The sequence below is a fragment of the Bos grunniens genome, chromosome 20 (genome assembly GCF_055505025.1).
Source record: "Bos grunniens cultivar Pamir isolate PY7600 chromosome 20, Bosgru_T2T1.0, whole genome shotgun sequence".
Classification (NCBI taxonomy): domain Eukaryota; kingdom Metazoa; phylum Chordata; class Mammalia; order Artiodactyla; family Bovidae; genus Bos; species Bos grunniens.
Window position 1 is genome coordinate 5,281,123 of NC_141184.1, and position 12,878 is coordinate 5,294,000.

General features: G+C 53.4%; 1 protein-coding gene across 3 annotated transcripts in view; it reads right to left on the reverse strand.

Moving 5' to 3' along the window:
• Positions 1-7,064: 7,064 nt before the first annotated feature.
• The window catches only part of NSUN2 (NOP2/Sun RNA methyltransferase 2), a 33,571-nt gene continuing 27,757 nt past the window's right edge, over positions 7,065-12,878 (reverse strand). For all 3 annotated transcript variants that reach the window (XM_086361160.1, XM_086361159.1, XM_086361158.1), the window contains 5 exons: positions 12,310-12,445; positions 11,150-11,230; positions 10,792-10,930; positions 9,721-9,760; positions 7,065-8,037 (listed from right to left, as the gene is read on the reverse strand). In XM_086361160.1, the coding sequence (XP_086217286.1) occupies positions 7,698-8,037; positions 9,721-9,760; positions 10,792-10,930; positions 11,150-11,230; positions 12,310-12,445 (736 nt within the window). In that variant the 3' untranslated portion in view covers positions 7,065-7,697. The remainder of the gene's footprint in view (positions 8,038-9,720; positions 9,761-10,791; positions 10,931-11,149; positions 11,231-12,309; positions 12,446-12,878) is intronic.

The window sequence follows — 12,878 nt, forward strand, 5'->3', positions numbered from 1 at the left end:
CTGTGGGTCAGGATGCCGGATCTGGGCTGGGTCTCCAGCTGCAAAGCGTGCCAAGAGGCTCTAGTCATCTCAAGACTTGACTCTGGAAGGCCCTGCATCCAGGCCCCCCCACCCCACCCCGCATGGCTGCTGGCAGCATTCACTGCCAGGTGAGTGGCTGCCAGGGTGGAGGTGTGCGGGGAAGAGCTGACCTGGTGGGACTGAGATCGCTGACCTCAACATGGCCTGCACTCTGGGCTGCACTCCAGGAACTTGGATTTCACGAGTGTCTCCTCCTGCCCTGCTCGAGCTGACGGGGAGGGTGTATGCAGATGGTGACTTGAACACCTGCTTTCCTTGTGGAAGGCTGTGATTTTGAACGAGCCAGGCAGGGGTTCAGTTCAGTTACTCAGCCGTGTCCGACTCTTTGCGACCCCATGAACCGCAGCACGCCAGGCCTCCCTGTCCATCACCAGCTCCTGGAGTCCACCCAAACCCATGTCCATTGTGTCAGTGATGCCATCCAACCATCTCATCCTCTGTCGTCCCCTTCTCCTCCTGCCCTCACCCAGCATCAGGGTCTTTTCAAATGACTCAGCTCTCCACATCAGGTGGCCAAAGTATTGGAGTTTCAGCTTCAGCATCATTCCCTCCAATGAACACCCAGGACTGATCTCCTTTACGATGGACTGGTTGGATCTCCTTGCAGTCCAAGGGACTCTCAAGAGTCTTCTCCAACACCACAGTTCAAAAGTATCAATTCTTCTGCGCTCAGCTTTCTTTGTAGTCCAACTCTCACATGCATACATGACCACTGGAAAAACCGGTGGAGGTACTCTGGTACCAACCCTGGTCATGGGGTATCTGATGACCTTCCTGGTGACACATGTGTCACAACCGGCTGGATGATTTGGGGCGTGCTGTGCTCCTTCACCAGGAGAGGACTCTTGACTTCCTCCCACAATTTCAATGGCATCAAGTGTTCCTCTGTTGTTGCTGTTTAGTGGCTCAGCCGTGTCCGACTCTTCACAACTGCATGGACTGCAGCATGCCAGCCTTGCCCATCCGTCACCATCTCCCAGAGTTTGCTCAGTGGTTAGGGATCATTCATTTCACCTGAGCCCTGGCCATGGATGTTACGGCCTTTCTGGTTTTCTGTTGTAAACAATGCGGCATCAATGATGTAGACACATCGTTTTGCTCATTTGCAAACGCAGGAAGTGGACTCGCTGGGTTGAAGTTACGTATGTTGTCATTTTCTTTTTAGGAAATTTATTTTATCCGTCTTCTCAAAGACGGATTCCACAGTTCAAAGGAAACAGACGCTTTTAAGCTTTAAGCCTTGCTCTCAGTGGCGGCCAAGCAGCCATTATTTCTGGACGTGTGGGTCTCATTCAGCCACGCCCACTACGTACTCAGGGGAGGGTTTGTGTCTGGAAGAGAAACCTGTCTTAGGCCAGCTCTGTCTTTTCTCCTTCAACACTCCTTTCAGAGCAGAAACTCCTCACCAGAATGTTGACTAGAATTGGAAAGAAACCTTCAGTGGAGCATTCATGTGAGAAACACCCTTGTTAACGTTTATTTTTGGTTTTAAGGGGTCTCATCAGGCTTAGTCACACACCGCCATCACCGAACCTTTTTTTAAAGTCTTTATTGACTTTGTTACAATACTGCTTCTGTTTTCTGTTTCTTGGCTGCGAGGCTTGTGGGATCTTCGCTCCCCGACCAGGGATCGAATCCGCAGGCCTTGCACTGATTGGAAGGCAAAGTCTTAACCCACTGGACCCCCAGGGGGGGTCCCCAACTTTTTTAATAAAAGGGACTCTTTTAAAGAAGCTTTCTCCTCCCTGGAAAGTCTGTGCTTCTTCCTGTTTTTTTTTCTTATTTTTTTTTTCCCTGCTTGCTTTGATCTCTGTGTTGGATGCCGGCGGCGGTTTCTGAGGCCTGGGACTCCCAGGCTGCCCCCTCTGCGCTACTCGAGGGCTCCAAGGTGTATCAGCTACACGGCTGGGGTGACATGCCAGTTCTGAGGGCGACTTCAGAGGTGCCAGCTCTGGGGAACCCCGAGGCCAGGAACCCTAGATCTTTCCTCTGGAGCTGGACAGGTTCCAGAGAAGAGTCTTCCACGGGGAGACTGTCTGCCCCGAACATTCAGGAGCCGAGGGAAGGGCCGCATGTGGCTGGCTTCTCGGTTCTTCTCATCGTGGGCTTAGTGCTTCCCTCCGGATTCTCTTCTTACTACCTGTCTGCCTGCTTTCCAGCTTCTGAAACCATGTTGCTTCTGCACTGCCCTCTCTTTTGCTTTTGTTTGTTAAAATACGGTTACTGTAGTTTTTTCTAGCGTTTGGGGGAGGGGGCGCTGTGAAATTAGATGTCTGGATTCAACCCATGCCTCAAACTAGGCAAACTCTTCTAATTTCCTGTGCTTTGAGAAAAGTGCTCACGTTTACATCTGACAAAAGCAGCTCAGAGGTTTTAAATAGGCTTCATTTTAAAAGAAGCCAGAAAACACACACTCAGGTATCACATTTGTACCTCCGGAGGTCTACTCTTCTCTGGCAGCTTTGAAAAGCAGCTGAAATCATGAAAACGTGGTCACTGAAAAGCAGCCAGTGCAGCCAGCCCTTGAAAGGGGAGGTGTCTTGAGACGCTGCTCCTGTGGCTCCCACGCGTTTTAAAAAATTGGAATCCTGGGGACTTCCCTGGTGGTCCGGGGGTTAAGGATCTGCCTTCCAATGCAGGGGACACGGGTTCAGTCCCTGGTCGGGGAAGTAAGACCCCACAGGGCGTGGGGCAACTCTGGAGCTGGCAGGGCACACGGGACCCACCTGCTGTGGCAAAGGCCTCGCAGGCTGCACTATGATCAGATGCAGCCAACAAATACTTGAAAAACTGGAATCCCAGCTTTGTCGCTCACGCTGTGTGGTATCTGGTCATTACTTAATTCTTTGCTGCAGTTTCCTTACCTGTAAGTAGGGGTAATAATAAGCCCCCCTCCCTTCGGTTGCTGTATTGAATGAGTCACGTATCAGTTATCGATTCCTCATGTCAGGGCTCCACTCATCCAATCATCGTCCTCACCTGGGCCCTTGAGACAGTTCTGCCAGTAGAGGGCACCAGAGAGGCACTGCGGGAAGGAGAGGTCCTAACTTCCAAGATTCTGGAGCCAGGGAGACCCGGCGCCAGGCTTCTGCAGTGTGTAATGGCCAGCGGCCTCCCGCGGCCACTAGCCGTCCCCAGCACCCCAGGAGCCAGGCTTCCAGCAAGTTCCACAAGTGCAAAGACACAGCTACATTCCTGCTATTCAGTGAGCTGTGGTGGCCCCCTCCCCAGCAAACCCCCAGGTGAGGAATGGTAAATTCTTCCTAAGGTGCTCTGGCTCCCAGCAGCCTTCTCTTGTTTTACCAGCTAGCCCCTCATTACTCCAACCCCGCTACAGTCGGCAGTTCTTCCGTTTCCCAGCTCACATGACTGGTTTCTCCTGGTCATATCTGACTGACACGGGTCAGTATGACTGAGTCACTTAAATATCACTGGCAAAGGCCAGTCATTGCCCTGTTCAATAACTGCAATTACCTAGGCCTGGTGTGCCGATACTGCGGCCACCTGATGCGAAGAACTGACTCACTGGAAAAGACCCTGACGCTGCGAAAGATTGAAGGCGGGAGGAGAAGGGACGACAGAGGATGAGATGGTTGGATGGCAGCACCGACTCGATGCACATGAGTTTGAGTAAACTCCGGGAGTTGGCGATGGACAGGGAGGCCTGGAGTGCTGCAGTCCATGGGGTCGCAAAGAGTTGGACACGACTGAGCGACTGAACTGAGATGAACTGGTTTGCTTATGTGTCAAATTGGGAAGAGATCTAAATACTCAAGGGCGCTTTGCTGACTGAATGAGCCCATGGTTAACTATGATGCAGTGTGAATACAACTGGGTTTGAACCTCGAACCCAGGCCTCTACAGATCATAACTACTCAAAATGTCAAGTTCCTCAACTGAACAAATGCTGGGATTCTTTATTGCAAAGAAAACAGTAAGAGTTCTAACTTGTCTTTACAGGGTCAGCCCTGTACAAGCTAAGGTTATATAAACCATTGGTCCTCCACTTGCCTCCCTGTCAGACCACAGTGGGTGTAGATTCTAGCCCAGCCATGAGAAATATCCTCTGATAAGTAGGGCTAGAGTTTTGCATTTTTTTAATTTATTTTCATTTCGAGGATAATCGCTTTACAGTGTTGTGTTGGTTTCTGCCGTGTGACCCCCCCATCTTAAGCCTCTCTGCCACCCCCTACCCGTTTTTTAAAGAAGCTCTAGAGGAGAAACTTTCTTAACTAGGAGCTGCCCATTCCCTGTGGTTGGTGCTGACATTCATGCTGGCACTGGCCGGCAGGGACCTTCGGGGAAGAGGGTCAGAGGATGGCGGCTGTGGCCCTGGCACAGTCAGTGGGAACTGGAAGGGCCAGCGTGTGAGGCTTTCAGCCCAAGAGGGAATCAGTCTCTTCAAACGTTGAACAAACACAAACAGTGAGGAAATTCAGGGCTCTGCGGCCTACGTGGGAGGAGAGGGTAAACGTGGACGGGGGCTACAGGAGAACCCAGGGGCGGGTTGAAATTAGAGGTCCCGGTGTGACAGGGTTTTAAACAATGTACAGGTAACGCACAACACAGTGCATGCTCGCAGAGCCACGTTGATTTCCTAGTTCTCTCTGCTGAGAGGGTTTATGAGAAACAGCACCCCAGCAGCAGTGAGCACTCCTAATACCAGACCTTGGTTTCTAACAACCAGATTCCATTGCAAGGATAAAGGGACCCGGGGGAGACTCCACATGTCAGATACATGAGGGACGTCACAAACAATTAGAAGCAGGTCCCGGCAGCCAAAACTGGGACAATGACAGTAATACACCTTCCTGAACAAAACAGGAATCCTTGAGTTCATGATACAAATAAATGAATAAGGAAGCAAACAGGGGACAAGAAAAAATGTTTAATAGCCCTAGTCCAAGCTATGGCTATTTTAGTATAATGTATAGGTGTGAGAGCTGGACTACAGAGAAAGCTGAGTGCCGAAAATTTGATGCTTTTGAACTGTGATGTTGGAGAAAACTCTTGAGAGTCCCTTGGACTGCAAGGAGATCCAACCAGTCCATCCTAAGGAGATCAGTCCTGAATATTCATTGGAAGGACTGATGCTGAAGCTGAAGCTTCAACACTTTGGCCACCTGATGCAAAGGGTTGACTCATTGGAAAAGACCCTGATGCTAGGAAAGATTGAAGGCGGGAGAAGGGGACAGTTCAAAAGCATCTAATTTTCGGCACTCAGCTTTCTCTATAGTCCAACTCTCACACCTGTACATTACTACTAAAATAGCCATAGCTTGGACTAGAGCTATTAAACATTTTTTCTTGTCCCGTTTGCTTCCTTATTCATTTATTTGTATCATGAACTCAAGGATTCCTGTTTTGTTCAGGAAGGTGTATTACTGTCATTGTTCCAGTTTTGGCTGCCGGGACCTGCTTCTAATTGTGACGTCCCTCATGTATCTGTCATGTGGAGTCTCCCCCAGGTCCCTTTATCCTTGTAATGGAATCTGGTTGTTAGAAACCAAGGTCTGGTATTAGGAGTGCTCACTGCTGCTGGGGTGCTGTTTCTCATAAACCCTCTCAGCAGAGAGAACTAGGAAATCAACATGACTGTGCGAGCACACACGGTGTTATGCATTACCTGTACATTGTTTAAAACCCTGTCACACCGGGACCTCTAGTTTCAACCCGCCCCTGGGTTCTCCTGTAGCCCCCATCCACGTTTATCCTCTCTCCTCCCATGTAGGCTGCAGAGTTCTGAATTTCCTCACTGTTTGTGTTTGTTCAACATTTGAAGGGACCGCATCACTGACTCAATGGACATGAGTTTGAGCAAACTCCAGGAGTTGGTGATGGACAGGGAGGCCTGGCATGTTGCAGTCCATGGGGTCGCAAAGAGTCAAACACGACTGAGCAACTGAACTGAACTGATGGTAAAAAACCGGTTCAGGAAAAACTACCAAGAGTAATTAAAGTCTGATAAGGAAGAGGGAAGAAATGGGCAGGCAGCTTTAACCTCAGTAAAACTTAACTAGGAAAATCTGTAAGATCACTTCAGGCATTATGGACATTTTTAACATTAATTCTTCCAACCCACGAGCATGGAGTATCTTTCCATTTATTTGCATCTTCAATTTCTCTCATCCACGTCTTAACAGTTTTCAACGCACAGAATTTTCATGTAAGGTATCTCACATTAAGGAACTGTTACTGTCTTTGGTGTCAAGTTACTGAGCTTATTTTTTAAAGAGAAAAACAGTCCTTATCTTTTGAATTGTTAGAAACGACCTACTTCAAAACAACAGAAAAAGGTGGGAAATAAGCAGAGCACTAAGACGACTGCGCGCACTGTGAAAGCCGTTGGGGATGGGAGTATTCACTGTACCATAATCTTTTGAAAATTGACTGCCTTGAAAAGCGGCGTCCCCAGCACCCAGAGCTCCGCATGGCACCCGGCAGGGACTCAGTTAACGGATTAACTGACACGGCCAGGCGGCACCTGCCGGGCGAGCGCAGTGCCCCAAGGAGCAGGTCGGAAGGGCTGTCAGTCCCCAGGCTGCTAAGAGGCCCTTCTCAGCCGAGCCAGACTCACTGCGCTGCAGCGTCAACACCGCCCTCTAGAGGATAAAAGGTGACGTAGGCAAGTCCTCTCAAGTGCTCTCACGCCCAACCTTGGACTTCATTAAAGAGCTGGACTTCCCCTGCGGCTCAGACGGTAAAGAATCTGCCTGCAACGCAAGAGACACAGGTTCGATCCCTGGGTCGGGAAGATCCCCTGCAGAAGGGAATGGCCACACACTCCAGTGTTCTTGCCTGGAGAATACCATGGACGGGGGAGCCTGGCGGGCTGCAGTCATGACCGAGTGACTTCACGTCTTCACATTAACATTCCCTCCACCAGCTAAGAAGCTTCTAATTCTAACACTTCCATTTGCCCCAAAATAAGTCTGTTCCTTCTACCACACGAAGTGGAGTACAACTTGAATCACACACATACATGTTTTCATTAATAATTCTTTATTTAAACTTTCCAAGGATCCCAAACCCCATTTAAAAATTATTTAATTGCAGAGCATTCCAATCAAAGCACACGAAACCCTCATAACTAGTATCACAACTCACAATAAGCTCTTACTGTGAGATAAAGTTTGTTTTATCCTTTATTACAAAGGCACAGGAAGTCATCTGACACTTCAGATGTTAACCCCACCGCATACTAACGTCACACTCATGTGCAACTCAATACAATTATTAAAGCTGACAGGAGTCTTCCAATGACCTGGAAGGAGTGACAGATTCTCTCTATAAATAACACTTAAAAGAGGTTCTGGGCCTTAAGACCGATACAGGCATAACAAAGGGGACCTGAAACTTCCTGCCAGGGCAGCTGCATTTCGTGGCAGAGTAAGACTTCGAATGATCCAAGTCTGTTCCCGGCAACAGGCACAGCGGATCAACTTTGCTGAAGATACAAAGTGAGCACTTACTAACAAGCTACAAAGATACTTTCTGTCAGCTCCACGTGAAGGCAGTCCTGGGATCATTCCGAGACCAGGCCTCCTGTCAGCTCCGTCTTCACAGGCACGTCCTAGATCTGGTCTTCGGGGCAACCCCGGCGGGGCCCCCGCGGCTCACCGGGGCAGGCCAGCCTCCGCCGGGTCCCCGCCTGAGGAGGCGTCCGGGCCGGCCTCTTGCTCAGCACCGGCCCCGACTTCCGGCTCCGCGGGGCTGCCCGCACCCGGCCCGTGTTCCGGCTCGGCGGGGCTGCCCGCACCCGGCCCGTCTTCCGGCTCCGCGGGGCTGGCCGCACCGGGCGCCGCAGCGGCGCCCTCTCGCTTCTTTCCCACCGGCACCTCCAGCCCCATCATGCGCAGGTAGTGCAGCCGCTCGTTCCTGGGCACGAAAGTCCGCACGGAGGCCTTGCCGCGCCAGCCGCACAGCACGATGGGGCACTGCAGCGTGTCCGGCTTCCTGCGCACAGAGCGGCTCCCGGTTAGCGGTCCTCGTCTGCTCACGGCAGCCTCAGAGGCCAGCGCAGACGACCGCGCCCACAGCCACCCGCAAGCCGGTCTGCCCTCCTACGGGCGTCCCTCCTCCCGACTCGAATACCGCCAAGGCCCTCAGGCTGGCCAGTGTCTCCCTCTACAAACTCGCGGGCGAGCCCCCAAGTCTGCAGACGTCCAGCACTCTCACCGTGAGCATCTGCAGGCACCTGCGCCCTCTCAAGTCTGAAGGCCTATCCCTACGCCTCCCTGCCTACTGACCAACAAGGCACGCAGCCCTGTCCCTCACAGCCCATCCGGACACACGAGCACACCGAGGCCCCCAGAGGCTGGATGACACGGCCCGGAGCCGGGATGGCAGGGGCTCAGGGTCGGGGACCAGGGCACCCGCCCTCCCCACACTCGAGGCTCCCGACAACCGGGTCTGGGTCCGCACCCCTGACAACACAGCCGTGACGCGCCGGCCTGTCCTAGGGAGGAGGGCACTGACAGTCGGTGCCACTTGGGTGCCCCTTACCCAGCACGGTGCCTGTCACTGTGGGCCACACGCGCTGTTTAGCTCCTTTCGCAGGAGACTCTGGTCTAGTTTTTGAGCTCCTAAAGTCCTCGTTAAATAAACACGTGTCCCAAGCCCACTGGCGACAGGCATCAGTGATGCAGGCGGAGCAAGAACCAAACAAGGGTTTAAGTAATAACTAAGAAAAAACAAACAGAAAAAGATGAGAAAGGCCTGAACGAGTAAGAAAAACCACTAAAACAGAGAGACAGAAATCTATCGGAACTTTCTATTTTTTTAGAACAATTTTAGTTGACTAAAAAAACGATGAAAGAAAAACCTAACACAATTCTCATACTCCAGTTTTCTTCCTTAAAAAAAAAAACATCTAATTCCTGAAGCTCTTTTCACCTGAGTACTTCAACTGGCAGAAACCAGCGTACATGGAACACTGAACCCACACCTTAAAACTGCCCATTTTAAATTTTCTGTGAGCCGCCCAAATACTAATATCTTAAAACTGACCTGCCCCCTCCACCCTAGGCGGTGCAGAGCCCCCTGAGGCCAGGCCCCGCCGCTGGCTCCACCTCAGGGGCTGGGCCCCCAGCTTCCCTCCCACCACCCAGTCAGGCCAAGGCCTGCCTCGGGATGAGCTGCCCAAACCGCTCTCCAGCCCAGGGCCTGTTCTCTCTCCTCTTCGGGAGGCAGCGTTTTGTCAGAGGCAGCTGCTGAGTGGGGACCAGCTGGGGTGCAGATGCTGACTCGGCCACCCCCACCCCGCTGAGGGCCCCGGGCCAGCACTCAAGTCCCCTGTCCCGTTTCTGGCAAGTGCGGACCACCCGGAACCACACCCTCCTGTGAGGGGTGTCACTGAGCGGTGGTCCTGGGGGCCATGGCGGCTGGCACGGCCGCCCCCACGGGCAGGGCAACAGCACCGGACACGGCCGGCAGGCGTGGGAGAACGCAGCCTCTCTTAACGGCCCGTCTTTACACTGACCCTTCGCTTTATCCTCTGAACAAACATGCATAGGTGCTTCATAAAGAGGATCGTCACGGTGACACCCGGGAACACTGCAGTTCTGAAAGGCTTCTAAGACACAACCCTGCCCTCTCCCACAGAACGCGGAGGCTTCGAGGGCGGAGCATCTCACTTACGTGGGGTCCGGCTCATACTTCAGGACGACGCTGCCCTTGGCTGGAAGAGAAACAGACACCGCTGCTTGAGCCCTCCGGGCCCAGACGCCTCTGCTGCCCTTGTTCACGGGCCCAGAGGAGAGAACCTAGATGCTAGGTCTCAGGGGTCTCGGAGGAGGCCAGAGGCCTTTCTTTAGAAGCCCACCAGGCTGCCCCACACCAGGTACCAAGTGGGGCCGTGGAGACAGTGGAGTCAGAGCGCTCAGGGATTCGGCCACTCTGCAAGGCTCTTTCGGGCGCAGGGAGATGGGGATTAACCACTGCTTAATTCTCAAAACGCAAGATTAAAAAGATAATTGGTCCAACTCCCAGAAACAGCGGGAAAGAACATATAAAAATTGTCAAAATCATACTGCAATCATCTAAAGGCAGGATTAAAAGGAAAAAAACAAAACTGACTCCAAGCAGTTCCCTTATCCTTGACGACAACCCCCACGGTGAACGCGGTTCCACCCGAGGAGTCGAGCGAGGGGAGGCCGCGGCGTGCCTGCGCGACTTTAATACTGCGTCTATACCGTCTCCCTCTAACCGAGCCAGAAACGCGGCTTCAGCGATAAAGAAGGAAGCGAGAACAGAAAGCAAATGCAATTAGAATCCCCGGCAGCCCTATTTTCATTCTGAGCTGAAAACCTCACTAGAGAGATGTAGGGTGGAAGGCTGGGAGACAGGAAAGCCCGGCTGAGCCCGACGCGCCCTGCAGCGCGGGGGGCTGGCCAAGACGCCAAACGAACCACATCCTGTGCTGGCTGCCCTCCTGGGCCTCGGCTTCCCCGCCCACAGATCCCCACCCCATCTGCCGGCCCCACACCTGCCCAGGCTGGCGCGAGGGGTGGGCCGGGGAGAGCGGGGACTAATCCCCCATCGGCGTGCGGGGACTACCGCCTCCGTCCCTCAGATCCCTCGGCAGGTGGACGCAGGCCCTGAGAACCGAGCCTCAGCGTGCAGAACACGGAGGCAAGAAAGGCCCAGCAGGCGGGAGCGCCGAGCCGCCCCAGGGGAGGACGGGCTGCGTCTTCGCGTCAGGCCGCTTACCCATGTCCTTGACCTGGCTGTAGGCCTCGCTGCTGAGCTTCCTAAAGAACGGGTTTTCCTGGGTTAACAGAACTTGGACGTCTTCTATTGATACGGTGATGATTCTTGAGTTAATAAACGGATACAACGTATATATTCCCTGGGGGATACAGAGACCCATCACTGTGACGACCAGTGTGAGGCGGTGCCCGGGGTCTGCCCCCTCAGCACGGCCCCTACCCGGGGGTGGGGGGACCCCGGTGACACGGGGGTCGCACAGGCAGACATACCCCCCAGCCCAGGAGAGCTCAGAAACCACGAGAGCTCCCGCTGGAGGCAGAAACCAGGCCGGCTCAGAAACACCTGTCCATGCCCTCACCTCCTGTGCCAACCGGAAAGCACAGTCGAACTCTTCACCGCTGTTATTTCGACACCAGACTTTAATCCCAGTGTTAATGACCTGTGATGGAAAACACAGATGAAACAAACGCATGAAAGCGGAAGTCAGAAAAATCAATGGGAATACTCCCTTCCGTCAGCCCCCGAGCAGACAAAGCTGTCAGCAGCTGCTCAAAGAAGGGAAGAAGTGGCCGCCACGGTCCTCTGACTAAAACAGACACTCTCTCAGCCTGACTGAAGTCCTCAAGCGGTTCTGCTTTACATGGCTTATACTAACACTTAGCACACGCGTGTGTATGCGCTCAGTTGCGAAGTCCTGTCCGACTTTTTGAGACCCCATGGACTGTATTCTGCCAGGCTCCTCTGACCATGGATTTCCCAGCCAAGAATACTGGAGTGGGTTGCCATTTCCTTTTCCAGAGGATCTTTCTGCCCCAGGGATCAAAGCCATGTCTCCCGCATTGGCAGGTGGATTTTTTTTTTTAACCACTGAGCCACCAGGGAAGCCCAATAATTAGCACTTAAATAAGACACTAAAACTAGGAAACTCTGAGAACACAAGAAATGCATGTGGTCCACGGGCCATCAGGAGCAAGGCTGCCATCACCCTGGAAACCCCGGTGGGCCCCTGGGAAAGGACAGTGTCCGAGCCCTGTCCTGAGAATATGTGACGCCCAGGACCTCCAGACCACACAGAGGTAGGCCGTGTGAAACAAACAGGCGAGAGGGAAATGAGCTGGGAACACAGTTCAGCAAGTAAATGCAGGCCCTAAAGGCTACCGTTAAGAACACACGAAACCAAGGCCCACAGAGCAGCAGGCAGGCCCCGGTGCCCCACGACACAGATGGCGGGAAGGACGCGGCCGGACGGCCTGCACCCAATGGTGGCTCTGAGACCCCTGGGCGGGCGGCCCGCACCCAGTGGTGGCTCTGAGACCCCCAGAAGGGCGGCCCGCGCCCACTGGTGGCTCTAAGACCCCCAGAAGGGCGGCCCGCACCCACTGGTGGCTCTGAGACCCCTAGGCAGGCGACCTGTGACCACTGGCGGCTCTGAGACCCCCGGGCGGGCAGCTGGGCCCTGGCCCCTCCAACAAAGCGGGAGCAGCAAGAAAGGACGGCCCTCCGTGGCCGGGACCCCACCTTCATCCTCTCGCTGTTGTTCAGCAGCACGTTTCTCAGCTCCTTGGACACCATGTAGAGCTGCCTCTTCTTTCCTTCCGTGGTACGGGTTAACAGATTCGTCTTTGGGAACGAGGGATCCAAAGCATAAAACTTCCTGTGAAAGAGACACAGCTGGTTACGAGGGTTCAGCTCAAACGTGACGCCAGCCTTGTGGCGTCCCGCCCCTGCATGGTCTAACGTCTCACGCTCGTGTGGTTCAGGGCCGGGGGCTCTGCCCTGGATGCCCACTGTCTAACCCTAACGTCCCCCGCTTGGCCTGCACCTCCTGGATCCAGGACCTGCGTTCACAGGCACAGCGTCTCCCCCGAATTCCAACAACACACCTGAGAACACTCCCCCTTCACGGACATTTTAGGAGGGATTTTCACAAACACAGGCAAAGGACCAGTCATCTACAGGACAGCATATGTGAGCACTTTGGTTCACAGATGCTAAATTTAACCGACAAGGAAGAAGTGAACCCGACAGATATCCTGAGCACCTTTCCCCTGTGATCGACCCAGAAACCCCACCCGACCAACCCTCCC